Below are 21773 nucleotides of genomic sequence, written 5' to 3'. Positions count from 1 at the left end.
GAAACTTCGATTACAATAAAGAATTTACAAAACAAAGAAATAAGTGCAAAAATTTCGATTAGCAAACTAAAGCTGTACGCAGTCATCACAGGAAAGTGCCAAATAAGTTGTGAAAATTCAACAAAAGAAGAGAAATTGAAATAATATATTCGGTCAACTAAAATAAGGATACAAGAGAATTAAACAAAGAAACAATGCAAGTTGTTACAGGTCATGGTCGCTTTAAACCAAGTATTAAAGGATTAAATATGGAATATAATCAAATATCGGGTGAGGCATTTAAAACTGTATTTTTGAATATCTGGAAAACTACAAATCGGATTTTGAAAAAGTTGTATTAAAAGTTGTTCGTCTCGAAGGGGGACATCCAATGATACCACACTCGACCCCCTGCCCCCACCCCCCGGGGGCGGGAGGGGGGCAACTTTGAAATCTTAAATAGGAACCCCAATTTTTAATCCATATTCTGATTCTACGTGAAAAAATACGCAACTTTTGTATTGAACATTTTTTTCGTTGCGTGATAGATGGCGCTGTAATCGACAAAAATCAAAATGGCTCACAAACATTTGAAAAATGAGGCATTTAAAACTGTTTTTTGAATATCTGGAACACTACAAATCGGATTTTAAAAAAGTTGTAATAAAAGTTGTTCGTCTCAAAGGGGGACATCCAATGATACCACACTCGAACCCCTACCCCCACCCCTTGGGGTGGGAGGGGGCAGCTTTGAAATCTTGAATAGAAACCCCTATTTTTTATTCCATATTCTGATTCTCCGTGAAAAAATACGTAGCTATTGTATTGAACATTTTTTTCGTTGCGTGATAGATGGCGCTGTAATCGACAAAAATCAAAATGGCTCACAAACATTTGAAAAATGAGGCATTTCAAACTTTTTTTTTTTTTTGAATATCTGGAAAACTACAAATCGGATTTTAAAAAAGTTGTAATAAAAGTTGTTCGTCTCGAAGGGGACATCCAATGATACCACACTCGACCCCCTGCCCCCACCCCCGGGGGCGGGAGGGGGGCAACTTTGAAATCTTAAATAGGAACCCCAATTTTTAATCCATATTCTGATTCTACGTGAAAAAATACGCAACTTTTGTATTGAACATTTTTTTCGTTGCGTGATAGATGGCGCTGTAATCGACAAAAATCAAAATGGCTCACAAACATTTGAAAAATGAGGCATTTAAAACTGTTTTTTTGAATATCTGGAACACTACAAATCGTATTTTAAAAAAGTTGTAATAAAAGTTGTTCGTCTCGAAGAGGGACATCCAATGATACCACACTCGAACACCTACCCCCACCCCTTGGGGTGGGAGGGGGCAGCTTTGAAATCTTGAATAGGAACCCCCATTTTTAATCCATATTCTGATTCTACGTGAAAAAATACGCAACTTTTGTATTGAACATTTTTTTCGTTGCGTGATAGATGGCGCTGTAATCGACAAAAATCAAAATGGCTCACAAACATTTGAAAAATGAGGCATTAAAAACTGTTTTTTTGAATATCTGGAACACTACAAATCGGATTTTAAAAAAGTTGTAATAAAAGTTGTTCGCCTCAAAGGGGGACATCCAATGATACTACACTCGACCCCCTGCCCCCACCCCTCGGGGGAGGGAGGGGGCAATTTTGAAGTCTTAAATAGGAACCCCCATTTTTTATTCCATATTCTGATTCTCCGTGAAAAAATACGTAACTTTTGTATTGAACATTTTTTTCGTTGCGTGATAGATGGCGCTGTAATCGACAAAAATCAAAATGGCTCACAAACATTTGAAAAATGAGGCATTTAAAACTATTTTTTTGAATATCTGGAAAACTACAAATCGGATTTTAAAAAAAGTTGTAATAAAAGTTGTTCGCCTCAAAGGGGGACATCCAATGATACCACACTCGACCCCCTGCCCCCACCCCTCGGGGGAGGGAGGGGGCAATTTTGAAATCTTAAATAGGAACCCCCATTTTTTATTCCATATTCTGATTCTCCGTGAAAAAATACGTAACTTTTGTATTGAACATTTTCTTCGTTGCGTGATAGATGGCGCTGTAATCGACAAAAATCAAAATGGCTCACAAACATTTGAAAAATGATGCATTTAAAACTATTTTTTTGAATATCTGTAAAACTACAAATCGGATTTTAAGAAAAGTTGTAATAAAAGTTGTTCGTCTCGAAGGGGACATCCAATGATACCACACTCGACCCCCTGCCCCCACCCTCCAGGGGCGGGAGGGGGGCAACTTTGAAATCTTAAATAGGATCCCCCATTTTTATTCCATATTCTGATTCCCCGTGGAAAAATACGTAACTTTTGTATTGAACATTTTATTCGTTTCGTGATAGGTGGCGCTATAATCGACGAAAATGTGTTACGAACAATTGAAAAATATCCAAGAAATACGCATCAGATTAAGAAAATTAAAGTAGTTAATTTTGATATCTTTGTAAATGCTATCAAATGACACCATAGTTGACTACCGTAACGATGTCTCAGTTATTCTGAAAGGTGGTTATTCTAAAATCTTTAATGAGAAACTGTAATGTTTTAAGCAAAACACTTGATTCTCCAGAACATAATTCATTACTTTGCCCATATTTTTGGTGTAATTTCTGTTACCGATGTAGGTGAAATTTACTTCAATTGGACTACGTGGACGTAGTATCTATTAGTTTGTTGCCTTTGGTTTGCTGATTCAATGTGAGTCCCCCTGCCTCTCACTAAGGAGGTGCTTGTTTCAGGTAAGTCCCCTTGAGTCTCATCATCGAGGTGTTTGTTTTAGTTAAGCCTCTTGCATCCTACCATTCAGGTGTTTGTTTTGGGGTTGTCTCTTTGCCTCTCACACATCTTCATTGTTTACTGAACAAACGAACAAACGTTCGAAATGGTCCCCCTTTTCTGCAATAGACTACACATTGCAAGTAGGGATAGGCGCGAGTCGAGTTTGATAAATGGCTCGCACATTCAGCTCTTTTTAACTCGTTTTTAAATTATGGCCTGTTTAGACTGGAAAGCAAAAGCCATGAGAAATGTAAGCAGTAATGTCGAATACTTTTAATATTTCTCACGATAGAGGTACATCTGGTGGGGGTACGTTTAGTATATGTCATCTCGTCTCGAAAACGAGACAACAATAGATTTTTATAACAAGACAGCTTCAAATGTCGTGAGCACCAATATAAGTATATACTGTAGTTCTTACCGTCTAGGCTTAGACCTGCACGGTCGACTTTTTGAGCCCCAGAAGAAGCCCAATCCGTGCAGTGATGTCAATAGGCTCGGCTGGTTCAACTGAGCGAACAGCTCAAGCCGGCCCGGTTGGGATGGAAAGCCATGGGCTCGGTTCAATTGAGCCGGCTTGGTTGGGACGAGCCAGCGACTTGGCACAATTGAACCGATGGCTCAAGCCGGTTCCATTCGGATCAGCCACCAACTCGACTCATGTGAGCCATCGGATCGAGCCAGCTCCATTAAAAGCAGCCCATCGACTCGGTTCGACTCATCTTAACTCAGTCTATGGCTGAGCCCGCTCGCTTGGGTGAACTGTTGGCTTACTTTTCTGTTTGGCTTGATAGTGAATAAGCTGTGAGCCGACCGCTTGAGCCGATGACAACCCTAAACCCGGACCAAGCCGTTTTGAACATGTTTGACCGACGCCCTATAACTTTTATCAATTTTTGGCTTGCTCCTCCGGAACTCAAACCCAGAACCTCATGACCGATGTCCTTGCCTCCTAAAGACTTGTCGACTACGCAGATAGACAGTCAACTAGTTTTTAGTATTCAGATACAAACCGTCTATCTTTCGTATAGTAGTGGTAGTAATAATAATAATATAATAATAATAATAATAATAATAATAATAATAGTAGTAGTAGTAATAATAATAATAATAATAATAATAATAATAATAATAATAAGTTATAGTAGTGGTAGTATATTACTAGTAATATCATTGATAATTATATTATCTACGTAAGATATTTGAAAAGAGTATTTGGAACTACACACAGGATTTAGCTCGAATTGGCTCGACTCGACTCGAAACTTAACCCGAATTCGAGTAGAATTTCGAGTAGAGTTGGAGGAAGTTTTTCGAGTCGAGTCGAGTTTCAAAGAAAACTTGCTCGAACTCGCTCGTGCCCATCCCTTATTGCAAGTGTTACACCTACAGGAAATCTAACCATGGACTGCTACGCGTGATAGCAGTTCTTGCTTCGTAGACGGTAGTTTGAATAATGCAAAATATATCGCAAAAAATAGTCACAATTTCGAACATTTTCTTATCACTTGTCAGCGGTGTTTACTCATTTTGATTGCTGTCTATTAGAGCGCCATTTATTAGACAGCGCCAAGAAAGACAATGTTACATAACGTACTCAAAAAGTACGTTCACATGTCATTCAGGGTTATGTCGTTGTTTGTATTGGTGAGAATAACTTGTAGTTTCAAGGATTAGTTTCTTGATGAAATTCTATTGAGTGGAGTTCGATTGTGGATTTCACTTTTAATGGGATGTTAACTGAAAGAAAAGAATATGGGCAACAAGACAATAGTCCGTATCGTATCATAAAGTTGGACGTTGCTATGTAGTTAGAGTCTGTGATCAATAATGATGAAAATAGTTGTTCATTAGTTACAGAAAAATTCTTATTATGGATCAATTGAAGATATCAGTAACATTAAGTGACGAAGTTAAGGAGTACTTTGAGTCAAATAGACAGTAGAAGAAGCACGTTTAAGGTATGATAACCTGTTCCCTGATAGGAATGTTCCTTCTGCAACGACTTTTCGCAGTATTATTCAATTATTTATTGAAACTGGAAGTATTCAACCCAGACAACGAGTCCGATCACGGCCTGTGACGAACGAAAATGCCGCAGTGAATGTTTTAGCTGCAGTTGCTGCAAATCCTCACATCAGTTCTCGGCAAATTGCACGAAGTTCTGGAATGTCGCAAAGAACTGTTCTGCACATACTGCATGAACACAGATTCCATCCATATCACGTTTCGTTGCATCAGGAACTACATGGGGACGACTTTCAACACCGCTTGAACTTTTGCAATTGGATACAACAGCAATTAGCAGTTAATGATGATTTTATTTCACAGATACTTTTCTCTGATGAGGCAACTTTCAGGAATACTGGTCAAGTGAATCGGCATAATATGCATTATTGGTCAGTAGATAATCCACATTAATTAAGGCAAGTCGAGCGTCAACGTCCATGGAGTGTGAACGTTTGGTGCGGTGTTTTAGGTACACGAATAATTGCCCCATACTTCATAGACGGGAATTTGAATGGTCAAATGTATGCCGATTTTTTAGATAATATTTTGCCAACACTACTGGAAGATGTCCCACTTCAAACAAGAATGAATATTTGGTTTCAACAAGACGGATGTCCAGCGCATTATTCACGGATATCTCGTGAGGTTTTGAATAGAAAATATCCTGATCGATGGGTTGGACGAGGTGGTCCTCAAAATTGGCCTGCACGATCCCCTGATTTAACTTCTTTCGACTTTTTCCTGTGGGGAACGCTAATAGCAAAATGTTACACGGAAGAACCAACAACCCCAGAAAATATGCGGCAGCGCATAATCAATGCATGTGCAAACATTAGCGAAGAGACACTTAGAGCAGTAGAATTGTCCTTCAGAAACAGAGTTGTAATGTGTATTGCAGAAAACGGACACCATTTTGAGCATTTGCTTCGGTAAAATATGGAGCTTCCGATGGTGAGAGGCAAGGGGACTCACCTAAAACAAGCACCCCGATGGTGAGAGGCAAGGGGACTCACATTAAAAAAGCACCCCGAAGGGAACAAATTACTACTACGTCCACGTCGTTGTTCCTGGGTAACGCTAAAAATAGTTTTAATTGTCGAGTTTATTTTCAAAACGGATCTTGTCTATTTTTTCTTTTTTAAATTGAGATATCAGTAGCTTTGAAATCTTTGAGGTCGTATCTTTCTGTTTATGAATTGGTTTCTTGCCAAAACTGTCTAAAACATTTTTAAAAAAGTAATTTGAAAAGTAGGTTTTTGTTCATAAGTGATATTGTCCACAACAACATGGCGCACTGATAAGGAAAGGATTTTTTAAATTCAAAACGGCTCTTTTCTATAACCATTGAATGACTAGTTGCCATTTTCGGTTCAAATTGTCTTTTGTCCCAATGCTATGCATTGCATCAGCAAGCAAGATAATAGTGATAAACAATTAAATTTCACGGGATTTACATTCATTTCTCCTTCAAGAAAGAATATTGTGCTATCACAGGCTATAACTGAAAATTTGATAAGGTTTTAACGATAAGGTTGGTTCTATTTACTACGACGCCATTGTTGGAGTAGCAAAAGTAGCTTGAAGAGTGTAATGAAATCACTCTATCCTATTAAAAAGAAGCTTTCCGGCGTAAATGTCCACGGAGATGGAAAGATTAAAAGATTTGAAAGAGGAGGATGTTATTATTACACCAAGTCCACCTGGAAACGGCAGGAAGAAAATGCGTAATCCTGACAAGTGGAAACGCAAAACGTAAAAATTAAAAGAGTCAACCTATTCACCCAAATGTTTGCACGAAACACTTTAACTGTAACCATGTAGGAGGAAAGACTTAGATGTACAGAAATGTGTATGCGAGATATTTGCAAATTTCACCAATGCTTCTATTTGGTTAAAAATAAAATAATCCAAGACAATTTCATATTAAAGCATACGAAACCTTCAACACCACAACGAAAAAGACCAAAGAACAACAGGGAAGAAGCAACAGCTTTGGATTCGATATTACGATCCGAAATGTGATAGACATCAAAACACTGCTGTTAGTGTGTAAGAATTTTTTTGTTGTGTGTTAGGAGTATCTGAGAAACAGTTTAAGCTAATATGTAAACGAAATTTTGAAAGTGGATAGCTGGCATCAGAAAACAGAATAGGAGACCATAAGTCCCATATGTTTGAAGCCAAGAAGAAAACTGTTAAAACATTCATTGAAAGACCAGGCCCGTATTTAGGTAAATGCTAGTCTATGCTCGAGCACAAGGCGGCAGAATTTATTGGGCGGCAAAACTTTGGAATTTCTCTAAGATTCACAATAAAGTAATATTTAAAACCAGCAATCTGCAGAGTCCCGCGGAAGGGCGAGAAAATATGTTAAAAAAGTCATCCTTTCCAACCCCATTCCAAGCGGTGAGGATGAACTTAAAACATCATGAAAAATGATACCGTTAAACTTAGCGACCTCGAAAACTATGAATTCAACACTAATATCTGTCGTTTTCGATTACTTTTAAAATCTCGCCCCCTTCCTGGGGAGTGGAATATGACCTTGAAGTTGAAATGTATTAAAGCTGTCGTTATACATCTCAGCGACCCCCCACCCAAATAACTGAATTCAACTATAATAATATTGGTCGTTTTTGAGGGGGAGGCAAAATTGTGCGGGGAGGCAGCAAAAGGGCACATAGGCGCACAATCTTATAAAAACGGGCCTGTGAAAGACTAATTCCTGTACAGAAACATTATTGCAGACGAGAAAATGGAAAGAAGCATTAGCTGCCAAGTTATTTGTTTGTAGCAAAACTTCACCAACTGTAAAATAACGATGTGGAAAACGATCTTCGGGTTCCATACTCTTATTTGTAACTCAATACAATATAAGTTTTGGAAGTCCTGCTGTGAATAAATGTTCGAAATGTATGCAGTTTGAGTTGAGACTTCAATCAGGGAATACCTCTTGTGAAACTGAATTTTTGATACATAAGAGAAAGGTGAAGCCTTTCATTCCTTATTGAAAAGTTGAAGCAATGATGCAATCACTTTATTATTCGACTCGCAAAAGAATCATGTTCTTCCTCGAGTTCCAGGTCAAACCGCCTATTACAGCAGCACAATTTTAGTTGTTTAATTTTACGATTTACGAAGGAACGTCAACCGATAGGCAAACAAAGAACAAATTGTTTACACAGTATATTATTGGACAGAAGCACACGTAGCTAAAGGATCATCGGAAATTGCATCAGTAGTGTTTCATCGTCTGCAAAACACGTCATGTGAAGGCGTATCAGAAATTCGACACTTTGTAGATGGATATGCAAGGCAGAATAAGAACTCTGCTAAGATTTGCATCTTGTTCCATTGGCTGAATGAATGCACTATATCTAACTTCTCCAGGACACTCCTATCTCACTTCTTATCGTGTTTTATAATAGGATTGAGCTTGAGCTTAAGGGTCGTGATACAATGATACAGCCTAAAGGATATGCTAAAGTGTTCCGTAATCATAAATACTAATCGAGATGTTTGACGAAACTGCCTTGTACAACTGGAAGTAAGGATCGTAAGAAAATATGAAGAATCCAAATGAATGGCACTTCAAATTCCACAACTGTTAAAATAAAAGTTATGTTCTTGCAACAGTACCAACTTCACCCATTGCAGTAAGGGGTTCGTATTTAAGATTTCAAAGTTGCCCTCCTCCCACCCACGGGGGTGGGGGCAGGGGCTCGAGTGTGGTATCATTCGATGTCCCCCTTCGAGATGAACAACTTTTTCAAAATCCGATTTGTAGTTTTCCAGATATTCAAAAAAACAGTTTTAAATGCCTCATTTTTCAAATATTTGTGAGCCATTTTGATTTTTGTCGATTACAGCGCCATCTATCACGCAACGAAAAAAATGTTCAATACAAAAGTTACGTATTTTTTCACGGGGAATCAGAATATGGAAAAAAATGAGGGTTCCTATTTAAGATTTCAAAGTTGCCCCCCCTCCCGACCCCAGGGGGTGGGGGCAGGGGGTCGAGTGTGGTATCATTGGATGTCCCCCTTTGAGACGAACAACTTTTATTACAAATTCTTTAAAATCCGATTTGTAGTTTTCCAGATATTCAAAAGAACAGTTTTAAATGCCTCATTTTTCAAATGTTTGTGAGCCATTTAATTTTTGTCGATTACAGCGCCATCTATCACGCAACGAAAAAAATGTTCAACACAAAAGTTACGTATTTTTTCACGGGGAATCAGAATATGGAAAAAAAAATGAGGGTTCATATTTAAGATTTCAAAGTTGCCCCCCCTCCCGCCCCCGAGGGGTGGGGGCAGGGGTCGAGTGTGGTATCATTGGATGTCCCCCTTCGAGGCGAACAACTTTTATTACAAATTCTTTAAAATCCGATTTGTAGTTTTCCAGATATTCAAAAGAACAGTTTTAAATGCCTCATTTTTCGAATGTTTGTGAGCCATTTTGATTTTTGTCGATTACAGCGCCATCTATCACGCAACGAAAAAAATGTTCAATACAAAAGTTACGTATTTTTACACAGAAAATCAGAATATGGAATAAAAAATGGGGGTTCCTATTTAAGATTTCAAAGGTGCCCCCTCCCCCCTGGGGGGTGTGGGCAGGGGGTCGAGTGTGGTATCATTGGATGTCCCCCTTTGAGACGAACAACTTTTAATACAACTTTTTCAAAATCCGATTTGTAGTTTTTCAGATATTCAAAAAAAAACAGTTTTAAATGTCTCATTTTTCAAATGTTTGTGAGCCATTTTGATTTTTGTCGATTACAGCGCCATCTATCACGCAACGAAAAAATGTTCAATACAAAAGTTACGTATTTTTTCACGTAGAATCAGAATATGGAATAAAAATGGGGGTTCCTATTTAATATTTCAAAGTTGAACCCCTCCCGCCCCCGGGGGGTGGGCGAAGGGGGTCGAGTATTGTATCATTGTATGTCCCCCTTTGAGACGAACAACTTTTATTACAACTTTTTCAAAATCCGATTTGTAGTTTTCCAGATATTCAAAAAAAACAGTTTTAAATGCCTCATTTTTCAAATGTTTGTGAGCCATTTTGATTTTTGTCGATTACAGCGCCATCTATCACGCAACGAAAAAAATGTTCAATACAAAAGTTACGTATTTTTTCACGGGGAATCAGAATATTGAATAAAAAATGGGGGTTCCTATCTAAGATTTCAAAGTTGCCCACTACCCGCCCCCGCGGGGTGGAGGCAGGGGTCGAGTGTGGTATCATTGGATGTCCCCCTTCGAGACGAACAACTTTTATTACAACTTCTTCAAAATCCGATTTGTAGTTTTCCAGATATTAAAAAAAAAAACAGTTTTAAATGCCTCACCCGGTATATTACTGCTGTCTGGATTACACGAAGGAAGAAATGAAAACAGTAAGGATATTAGAAACAAGCTAAAATGTAAGAAAAAGCAAACATCATAAGAGAGAAAGTAAGATCTAATAAATTTCGGATCTTACCTAAACAGATACTGCAGAATGTATCGAAAGGAAGAATACAGAAAGTGGAGAAGAAAGTCATATATTACTTTAACACGGACTAGGACAAAGCTTTACAGATGAAGAGGGAAGTATGTTACAAACAAAATAAACTTTCCTGAAATAGACTGGAACAATTAAACCTCAGTTTTTTGTATTAATGTTCGTTATAATATTTATGTGTGACTGAAGATGTTTGTCTTTAGTGTGGCAACAAATGAAATGGAAAAAAGAAAAAAAATAACTAAATGGTGTTTGAAACGAAGAATACAGAACCAACAACAAAAATTTTTAGAAAATATCCTTGTTGATTGAAAGCAATATCCCCTTGTTTTAATTCCAATTTAGGTAACATTTTAAAATATTTATTTTAAGACGATACTAATTGGGAAGTAATCACGAAGAATTCATCCAAATATTATTTTTAAAGAACATATAAAAAAGAAACTATTATATATATATATATATATATATATATATATATATATATATATATATATAGATAGATAGATAGATAGATATAGATATATATCGTAGCTCCAACTATTATATATTTTTCATGTTTGTAATAAATACATATTGCACTTTTTAAATTAAAAATAACGTAAAAAATAGGGAGAAAGAACATGAGTTAAAGTTTCAGATAACAATAAAACTCTGCAATGCCTCAACATGCTGAGTTATAACTAATCGTGTGAAAAAGGGAGACAAAGGAAATAAAGAAGCACAAGAGAAAAGAAAAACGGCTTGATACAAGTTACCATAGATAAGAAAGAAATCGACCAAGACAAGAGAGAAAAAAATACAAACTACAATCAAAAAAACGAAAATATAATTAAAAAATCATACACCTGATAAAGGAGTCTTTGCCACCGGTGACTCATACGCTTTAAAGTGGCACCCAAACCTGTACATTATGTCCTGCAATCTAGCTGCAAATGACAATCGGAGAAATGTCGTGCATTCAATTCTTTGGTAGATTATGGTTATATTTGGAATTATTGTAATTACAAAAGTGACTTGGAAATCAACCTGAGATTTCCAATTTTACACATTGACCATATTATTTCGAATGTGAAATCTAATTTGTAAGGGTTCATCTCCCAACGTTTTTTACTTCACATGGAATAGCTCACTGCATTATACTTCACGTCCACGAAGTAGAGGCCTGATATATAAAATTGATATATAAGTTGGAAAACTGATATATAAGTAAACTAAAAATAGTGCCTTTGAACCATAACCTAATTGTCTGAGTTGCTTTTACTCTCATCTTCATAAGATTTCCACTATACCATGCAATGAGTTACTCCGTGCAAGAGACATAATAAACGAGGATACTACCTTCCTAGAAAGTATTTTAGATCTAACTACCTTCTATTTATAGCAATCATTGTGCTTACCTAAAGTAAACCTGCACTCAAAAATACAAAGATAGTTAGAAGGTGCAATTTTTCATGCTGTTATTTTATGATAAAATGTCAGTGGCCGACAATGAAAATTCAGACTAACTTCGCTATGAAATCAACTTATAATAATAATAATAACGAACAAGTTGCCCTAAAGGATTCTGCACAGAGTAATGAAACATTGCTCATTAGATTCAATTTTCAAATGTACTACAAACATATTTTCTAAAAAAATGTTATTGCCCTTAATAAAGACTGACACTAACGTAGCTTACAAATTGATTTACAGTCATAATGATCATCTTTCATTAAAGGAATCCTTCATAGAAGAAGCCAATGTCGTGAATAAGGCACATTTAAAAAAGATATTAACAGTCTATTGTTTTCGAAAATATACTCTATACCAGCGTTCCCCAACTTGCGACACACTACGGGTGTTACTTGGATCCATGCGGCACACTTATAGATATTATTTGTAAAACACAGTGTTTTTTTTTTCTTTTTTGTGATTATCGATCTCCTTCTCACAGCAAAAAAAGCTCGTACACTGTTTTTTCCCGTGGTAAATCACTATGCTTATTTTTCATTCTAATTTAAAAATAGAAAACAATTGCAATGAAATCTTGGACTCAATTTTTAAAAATACGCTGTTTAAAAAAAAACAGTATTCAACTTTTCACTAAGATGGAAGATCACTACATAACGAACGAACAAACCAATTTCTTTTACTTTTAAAACACAAATGTAGGTATTTTTTTCGAAAGGATTGAATGATATTTTGAATTTTCAAGTTGCGAATTGTTTGCAACAATAAGAAAGCAATAACGGTCATCACAATGACTACAAATACTTTTTTCAACATTAGAAATAAACGAAACAGTAACACGGTATGAAACATAAAACTGTAGATCCATAGTAGAGATTCACAGTAGTGTGAAATACAAATATACCTTTTTCCCTTCGTTTTACAATTTGATTGTTATAAAATTAATAATTTTGTTGCGATTCCTCGCGGCACAACGGTTGAAAACGCTGCTCTATACAGTTATTATGTATTGGAAATTATACTTTTAATCTCCTGTACATAACATTTAATATATAGTTGTAGATAAATATATGTAACATTTCATTAGCTAAAAGATATACAGATTACATCATATAGTTAATTAGTAGCTTGAAATACTCGCTACCTTTGTTATATAACGGTGGCAGAAATACATATCCATGCAAAATCTTGCGTTTGTGATGTTACTGACGATATGTATCAAACCTGGCAGGCCGAAATTCTTAAGGGTATCGGATAAGATTAGCTCACAACAAAGCAACAGATAATTTTTATCAAAAATAGCATTATAATACACTGCTACATGAAATGAAAGCAAGTATCAGTCGAGTATAATAAAATACAAATGTATACAATATTTGAATATAATTATAATCTAAAGGACAGAAATGAACTAAAAAATCCTTGATTTTTATCTCTCTAATGTGATTGATTTTATATATATATAAGAGAAAGTGAGTAAATTTTCACCATGTTTTCTATTTTGACGCTTTCTTCCCACCATTTAAAGTAAACAAAATATTTATATATCGATGCCTTAGTGTCATAGGCATGTATCTACAAAAGATTAGTTTTAATAATTGCGAAAACAGATTGTATTTTCATATTTGATTTAGCGTTCGATAATCCACAATGGTTTTTATGTGATCAACTATTTTTTACAAGTAAGGTTTGACTTATAATCTTTTACACGGGGAAACATTCGAACTTTTATAAAGTCAGATATATATTCGTATCTGAAACAAACAATTTTTGTAGATACATTTCTTTGACAGTAACCCGTCGATATATCATACGATTTCATCTAAACTATGCTCTCTTCGATAAACTACTTCGAAGTGTTCAAACTCTACGGCGTAAATTATTATACCAGAAGAAACAAATACGCTAGCATTAACTGGTGCAGATTTACTGTATAATTTACATAACAAATCTGAAATTATATTTAATAGACTACTAGCAGATATTTCAAATATTTGTGTTCTTGCCCGTCAGATTCTTACCACTGTAAAAACTAATTAATAAAGGTCAAACCTGTTATACACGGATTTCCCGACAAAGTACCTAGTAACCATTGTAAGTGAAAGGAAGTGAAGTATCTAAAGTAAATGTACCGCTACTACAGAAGTGTCCAGACTTAAGGGATCCACATAATTGCGAAATATACTTTAGTAACCGTGCTGTTTCGATATACACTCATATAAGCAAAGAAAACGTATTTGAATGCTACCTATAACGTATTTACGAGTATACAAATACATAATTTAACACGAAAGATAAGTAACTTTAAGCCAAATATTGTTTTGTGCTATATTCGTTTATATTTATATTGAAGTTTGCTGACACGCCTGTCCCCAAACGACGCATCAAACGCCTGCTCTATGTTGCGCTCCTGCTCTGATTTAAATAGTACTTAAGTCTCTAGTGATCACCACGCAAAAGTTTGTTAGTGCCTTGTGTATATCAATCCTTCTTGTGTATGTACACTGCAGCATTCCATAAAATGAAGCTGCATGGATGAATGCAAGTCCGTTCTCCAGAAACGTTTGTTGAAAACACAAAAGGTCGAGTTTCTGAGAAAGAATTACATATGGTAAGTATTTATGTATGGGTCCTTACAATAAATCGGCACCTATTTTTGGCAAATCTACAGTTTGCAGGTATAAGAATTATCTATTGTGTTACGGTTTGCTGTTTTTCGAAGTCCTTCGGAAAAGTGTGGCTGGACATATTTGACACGAATTCTGCGCAAACTCACAAGAGTCGGATATTTATTTCTTTAAAAAAAAAAATCCACTATAACAAATATTACGTTCGCATTTCGGAAATTTTCGGATCCCCTTGAGTCACACCTTTTCTTTATCACAAGTTTTTAGATATGAAACATTATACCAAGTCACCCATAGTTCAAATATTTACAAGAGTTCGTGAAAAATGTTTAATCAATAGTAATCATTACTTCATTGAGATACGAGCTACATGATATTTGTACCGGTATGGCTGTACTCACGTGTCTTTGCGTACAACTAGAATATGTCTGTTGTTCCACTTCCAAACCGTAGATTATTAACTTAGGTTTGACGTAGGCCTACCTGCCATTCCTATTTCTCGCGAACCATTGCTTTTCACTATAAAATGTCCCAACCCATGTAACTGGATTATCAATCTGAACCAATTACTATATATAAAATTTAACATTACCTTTCTTGCCTAACTGAATTTGAACCATTTGCCGTTAATTGTTTATAGTCACCAGAGTACGACGTAGAGGTCACTTCAACCTTTACTTTTCTTCGTGTTTCCATATTATTTTCAAATGCATAATCTTTTGCTGCAAATTCTGATTTCAGCGCATCAATGTTTAATTTCACATCCGAAGAATACACAGCTACATCCTTCTCCATTGTTTGCTCTCCTTCCGTTGTAGATAATATTAATTCTTTGCTATCAGTCATCAGTTGGTATGTCCACCCTTTCCCTTCGAGTGGATCTTCCTGAGGGAACCCATGATCAATTTCTTCTTTGCACAAAAATTCCAACTTAACAGACGCCTCACTAGCCATTATGACTTTACATTTAATACGTACAAATTTGCAACTGTACTTGATATTTTCATTTTATTTTATGCTGCCAATGTTAATGAAATGACTTAACAAGTTCACAGAAGCAGCTTTATACTTACAATCAAACATACAGTCAGATTTTAATAAAATACATAATAATTGCTCTTCTCTCTCTCTCTCTCTCTCAATGTTTTGATGCTCCAGGAACTCGTCCACTGAGCAATACAGACGGTTAAATGGGTATCTATACTTGTAGAGATGAATGGTCCAGGATCAATTTGGGCACACATAAACAAACACAATAGAAACAATCACTTCATGTGGAACACTAACTATGTCGAAGAAACTATATGTTACAAACTGCAATGAATAACATGAGCACTGCACTGTTGATCACTTTGACGCCATTACAAGTCGTAGTTGTTCACTATGTAATATTGAAGCAGATGATACAGAACAAGGTGGTTTTTGTTAGCTAGTAAGAAAGACACTGTTACGGGGCTTGTGAAATAAACAGAATGAATGACTGTGTTGAGTATCGGACGGTAGCCAGGCGTTAGAGAGCACTGAAAGGTCAGGTGGTCAATAGAACCTTCAGTTAGTCCACAATAACACAAGCGTGAGGGGCGCTGCTGCTGTTTATATTGCTGGATGGGAGTCTGAGCAGTATGTAGACGAAGGCGAGAATATAAACAATGATGTTTTCTTGTCCAATTATGAGGGGCCTCCCATTTTCTCGTGGTGGGAGTCGGTTCTAGTTGCCAATAATAAATTCCTGGTCCTGATCGTTGTTGTTGTTGGTAGGTTCGCCATTCGGTTTGCCGTTTCTGTAGCAGCATCTCGTCGAAAGAAGATGCTGGGAGCCGGAGATCTATCGGTGTGCCATGTTGTGTTGCATATCTGCTCAGGATATCGCTAACTTCGTTCCCGGGGATGTCGCAGTGTGCGGGCGTATGAATTAACGTAACCACTTGATGATTATTATGTAATATTCGAAGCTGTTGGCGAATATTGATGTGTAACCATGTATTGGCAGATGCCCATGGGGTTCTACATATTCCTTGTAACGCACTAAGGCTATCACTACAAATTCCCACGTTAGATAGTTTTCGTTGTAGGGCGACTTTCAATGCCGTGCGAATTGCCCAGCTTTCTGCTAAATAGATGGATGTATTCGGTGGAAGTCTGTGAGTCTCTGCGTAATTAAGCGCTGGTATATAAATTCCTGCTCTAACCACAGATCCATGTTCGGTATGCTGTTTAGAAGCATCCGTGTAAATTAAAATGGTATTTGAGTGATGAGATTGAATGTGGTGTTCCCAGAGATGGCGCACTATCTGCGGCTGATTGGATCGAAGACGTTTGAAAGAGACCACCGGTTGCTCAAGTGTGGGAGAAAATAGAAGAGTATTGTATTGTGCAGTATAACATGGTAATTTCGGTCCTCGATGTAATTGATTGAGCCAGTTATGAATACTAACGAATGCTCGATATATCCAAGGTAGCTGTTTATAATATGGAAGTCTGGTATGAAGGTTGCTATTGTATAGGAATTGTAATTTTGGTAATAATAGGAAGGAGGTGCAGCATATGCGTTGCAGGAGGAATTTTTTAGCCATAAAATATTTTTTCACTGGGAAAGGAATTATTCCAGCTTCTTCTAAAAGTGCGGAAGAAGGTGCCGCCTTTGGTTGTCGGAATATAATTCGCTGTGTTGTGGCTTGAAGGCGGATGTGATGTTCGCTGATCCGTTTGGGTAATGGAGAAAGTAATATTCCGCCATATTGAAGTTTTGCATCCACACATTGAGTACTGACTTGTTGCAGGGAGGATATATCTGTTCCCCAACCCTTGTGGCTGATGCAAGACAACAACTTAAAATAAGGTTGGGCTTTAAGTGCTATTGTTTTGAGATGATGCTTCCAATTTAGTTTAGAATCGAGATGAAAACCAAGATATTGTAAAGTAGGTGTAACTGGTAAAAGAGTGTTATTTACCGTGAGATGGATGGGAGGTTGAAAACGTTTACGGGTGAAGAGAGTGCAAGAAGACTTCGCCCAGTTGACTGACATGCCGTTTTCAGAGGTCCAGGAGTGAAGTTCTAAGAGAGCGTCGTGCAAAATGCGTATCCCGTCCACTATGTTGGAAGTTTTGACATATAACAACATGTCGTCACAGTATTGTTGAATACGAACCAGTTGTCTAAGTCGTTGATGGAGAGAGAGTGTGTATATATTAAATAAAGTGGGACAGAGACTAGAGCCTTGAGTAATACCCAATGATGTTGAACGATAAGAAGAATATCTGTTATGGTATTTGACGCAGATGCGACGTTGTACCAACCAATTATGAGTATATCGGAGAAAAGGTGTAGGAAGGTGGAGTTGTGCCATGTGAGTGATGAGGCGATCGAGAATGATAGAGTCATATGCATGTTCCAGATCAAGTTTAACGGCAATCAAATACTGTCGATGTTGGAATGTGTTCCAGATATCGAGAAGAAGAGCAGCAACCGAGTCCAAAGATGACATGCCTTTCCGGTAACCAGTTAATGTGGGTGGGAAGACTGAATAATATTCCAAGTGCCAGTTCAATTTAGAGAGGATGATCTTCTCAAAAACTTTCACGACGCATGAAATAAGAGTAATCGGACGATAACTCTGAGCCAACCCGATAGGTTTGTGTGGTTTAAGTATAGGGACTACCGCTAAATCTTTCCATGAAGATGGAATATGTCCTGTCCTCCATATCTGAGAGTAGATTTGAAGAAGTACAGATCGACCATATGGAGATAGGTCGTACAAGTGTTGATATCTAATCTGATCTCTCCCAGGAGCTGTGGATCGCCGAGCAGTTAGCACCAGATTCAATTCTTGGATGGTGATATTCTTGTAGATTGGTGAATCACACTCCGGATCAAGAAAAGGTTGTATAGTTCGTCTGTCATTCAGTGGTTCTGGAGGCGTGATAAGGCGATGAAATTCATCAATCCAAGGCGGTAGACTGTCAGTAGGAACTGCTCGTGGAGGAGATCCTGAAATTTGGTTCCGTATAAACGTCCAGATAGAAGACGAAGTAGCCTGTGGGTGGAGCGTGGCACAAAATTGTTGCCAGTGTTGTTTGCGACATTGCTGGATGTATCGTTTATACATCGCTTGGGACTGGCGATAGAGTACATATGTTTGTTGACTTTTCGTTAAAAAATGCCTTTTGCTTCTGTTTACTATCATTTAGGAGTTGTTGGCAACGTCTGTTCCACCAAGGAAAATGGGAACGGGATGCTTGGGTTCGAGTCTGGCCAGGAATTTGAGAAGTAGATGGGGAGGCTTCTGATGCTGCTGCTTCTATAATATGTATGAAAGAAGAGGTGTTGATAGGAGTGACTTGTACTGAAAAATACCGGAAAAGTTCGTCGGTCGTAATTGCTCTTTGAAAACAAAATGTTTGAAAGCCTTCGTTGTTTGCAGTGTAGTCAGATTCAGAATAACAAATTTCCCGCTCAAAGCCCTGAAATTTCCCGATCGCGTGCAAAATTTCTCGCCAAGAAAGAATAGCAACCATTAATTAATTTAATTAATAATTAAGGATTAATTAATTAATCATTATATTAATAACTTCAAGTTAAAATCAAATAGCTATGAGAAATCAATCAGAAGCAGCCTACATCTTTTAAGGAGAAATCTATCATAGGGCTATCCTTCTATTTTCTATCTGGAGTTTATTTAGTATAGAGAGAAATATACATTTTGTGTGTGTGTGTGTGTGTTTGTGTGTGCGTGTGTGCTACTTCCAAGCATACCCTTTCTTCCTATTCCTCACTTTAAACTAACATTCCATTAATGACTGGTCATAACAAATATAGTAAGCAATGGGCCATAAACCTTCCCTCACTTCTTTCTCCTCGCAGAAAATGAATATTGGCGCGATTAACAATTAGTTTCATTTGGTTCGGTTTATAAACCTCTCTTTCTGTTCCGTGTGCGTGGGTTTCCTCAGGGTTCTCCCGTTTCCTCCCACTTTCTTCATTCCACCATTTTCATACATTACTCATCATCCTCGTCTCCTTTAGCCCAACCGGCATAACCGTCGGACGTAAAACTCAAAGATTTCATTTCATTTTTTGTTCTTTCTGTCCTGGTTCTTTTGACCTTCAAAGACGCTTCCAATCCATAGTATTCCATTTACAAAGAGATGGAGATAAGGACTGACAGTAAGTACGCCAGAACTTTTTACTTGGGGGGGTGTTCAAAATAAAAGGGGGGGTTCTCAGAATAGTGATATAATTTTTAAACAAACTCAAACAAGAAAACAGTATATTTTGTTACGCAACTATTGCAACACTACTACTACTACTACTACTACTACTACTACTAATAATAATAATAATAATAATAATAATAATAATAATAATAATAATAATAATAATATCAGCTCTTCGCATTTGTAGGTTCAATAAAGTAAGTTCACACATTTCAGCATTTATTATTATTATGAAACTAAGTAATACAGTGAAACCTCTCAAAATGGACATCGGTGGAACACCATTATTTGCCCGTAAATGAGGGGTGTCCCTAAAAGGAAGGGTTCTCTTTTCACCCCAGCAAGTTTTAGTGGGTGATTTTTTTCAAAAATATTAATTAGGAAAAATTCCCTCGTCCCATGATGAAATCACATTCGTTTAGTAATTTATACCGTACATAGTTCCAATTTCATTATTTTAATATTCTAACGCTGTTGTTAACGTTAATTGTTGTAATATTATTTGATCTTTTAATGTCCGTTCCTGCCCCTTCCTGGCTGCGTTATTGGCTCTGAATATCTTTCATAGGAAAATTATTCATTGATTTAGTTGTTTTCCAGAAATCCAGTTTTTCAATTTACAAATATTTTGTATCTTTCTGTTTTGTCTTCTTTAATATACCCTAATTTTAAAAATCCCAGGGCTCATAGTGGTCTGGTCTCTTGTAAATACTTGAAAAGTGACCAAAAATGGGCAAAGCACACGAAAAAGTGACCAAAATTTCATCATGCCCCTTTTTTGTTTTGTCAATTTCTCCATCACCTCTCTCTCTTTGTTTGTTTTGTTTCTTATTTCCTTCTTCTTTTTGAGCTTCCTCCTTTCTTAGGTCTTCAGAGTAAGCTTTGTAGTTATGTGGTAAGCAGACTTAGCACATGTAAAAAGCTCCTGAGTAAGTGGAACCAGTTCTGGCCTATTTCCGAATTTCTTCGTCTCAGACATTATCGTTCCTCTCAAAAAAGTATCTTTTAGTGACAAATTTGAAAAAAAGTAACTTTTAGTGACCAACTTCAAAAAAAGTAAATTTTAGTTAAAAAGTGACTCGTTATGAGCTCTGTTCCACTCAATCAATTTACGTGAACAAAAATATACTTTACAAAAATTAAGCTAGCGCCAAATGCGTTCCTGCATAACACTAGACTCAGTCTAAAATATATATATAATTCTTAATTCGATCGATCTCCTCATTTCTAAAAACGTTTTGGCTACACCCTTCTAACGTCCGTCCGTTGATACACCACTTACAGAGCAGGCTCAAAACCAGCCACAGAGCTTTGGGGAGCCACGAATATGTTAGGAGGGGCCAAGTCATTAAAAATTTTATTTTCAAATATCTAAATTGTGCATGTTGTATTGAGGTCTGGAGGGGACATGAAAAATGAAGGGAGAGCCGGGCCCTCCATAGCCCCCTCTGGTTGCGAGCCTGTTACAGAGTAGTACTTACCAACTGAATCTGGTATAGGCTTATTACTTTATTGTCACATTTTTCCTTGTTGAGGAGGAGGTAGGTGAATGACCTCTCAAGACGTTGCCAATTTCAGTCATCTGCATCTGTACATCAATCTCTTTTCTCGGAAACGACCGCGGAGCCCAGGAGGGTAGGTATAAAGCAGGTCTGTTTTGTCAATTGTTTTGAACGAAACACCGCCCGAAACAATGAGGTCATGTGGTTCTTGAAGCCCGTACATGAGAACGAGGTCGTTTCATATTTTGAAGTGAAATAAATAAATAAGAATATTGCCTTCTTTCCTAAACGCTAAACCTTTTTTAACTTGATGTAATAAATAACCTATATGATACTGATTGATACAATTGGATTTGGGGGAGTGTTCCTTTTCCATCCAGGGGTGTGTGTAAAGAAATTTGGAGGGGTGTTAGGGGGGTGTAGATTACTCCCTGAGGACTGAGAAAGAGATGACATGAAAAGGAGGAAAAGTTGACAGAATTTCCCATTTTCAACCAGAATTTCCCGCATTCCCGAAATTGTTAAGAATTTCCCGTTTTGCGGGAAATTTCCCGCCATCTGACAACACTGGTTGTTTGTCTTGTCGTAAACCATTATCGGTCAAATAGGTAGTTGCACCGACTCACTATTCATATGTGCTACCATTGCAAAAATT

The 21773-nt window shown here is 37.0% G+C and overlaps 2 protein-coding genes across 2 annotated transcripts in view; both read right to left on the bottom strand.

The window, feature by feature from the left end:
- The window catches only part of LOC145680270 (uncharacterized), a 66922-nt gene extending 50718 nt beyond the window's left edge, over positions 1–16204 (bottom strand). Inside the window, exon 1 of the mRNA XM_081750616.1 lies at positions 14995–16204. Within this exon, the coding sequence (XP_081606742.1) occupies positions 14995–15356 (362 nt within the window). The 5' untranslated portion in view covers positions 15357–16204. The remainder of the gene's footprint in view (positions 1–14994) is intronic.
- On the bottom strand, positions 15764–18508 carry LOC145681738 (uncharacterized). The gene has a single exon (XM_081753347.1). The coding sequence runs from the start codon at positions 18506–18508 to the stop codon at positions 15764–15766; it is 2745 nt and encodes a 914-aa protein (XP_081609473.1).
- Between the last annotated feature and the right edge of the window lie 3265 nt (positions 18509–21773).

Source organism: Thermobia domestica, chromosome 3 (genome assembly GCF_964235325.1).
Source record: "Thermobia domestica chromosome 3, izTheDome1.hap1.1, whole genome shotgun sequence".
In the NCBI taxonomy this organism is placed as follows: Eukaryota; Metazoa; Arthropoda; class Insecta; order Zygentoma; family Lepismatidae; genus Thermobia; species Thermobia domestica.
The sequence above is the reverse complement of the archived record's forward strand: the minus strand, read 5'-3'. Positions and strand labels throughout refer to the sequence as shown.

Coding starts and splice junctions, on each gene's coding strand:
- LOC145681738 (XM_081753347.1), bottom strand. CDS start 18,508: ATGTATAAACGATACATCCAGCAATGTCGCAAACAACACTGGCAACAA.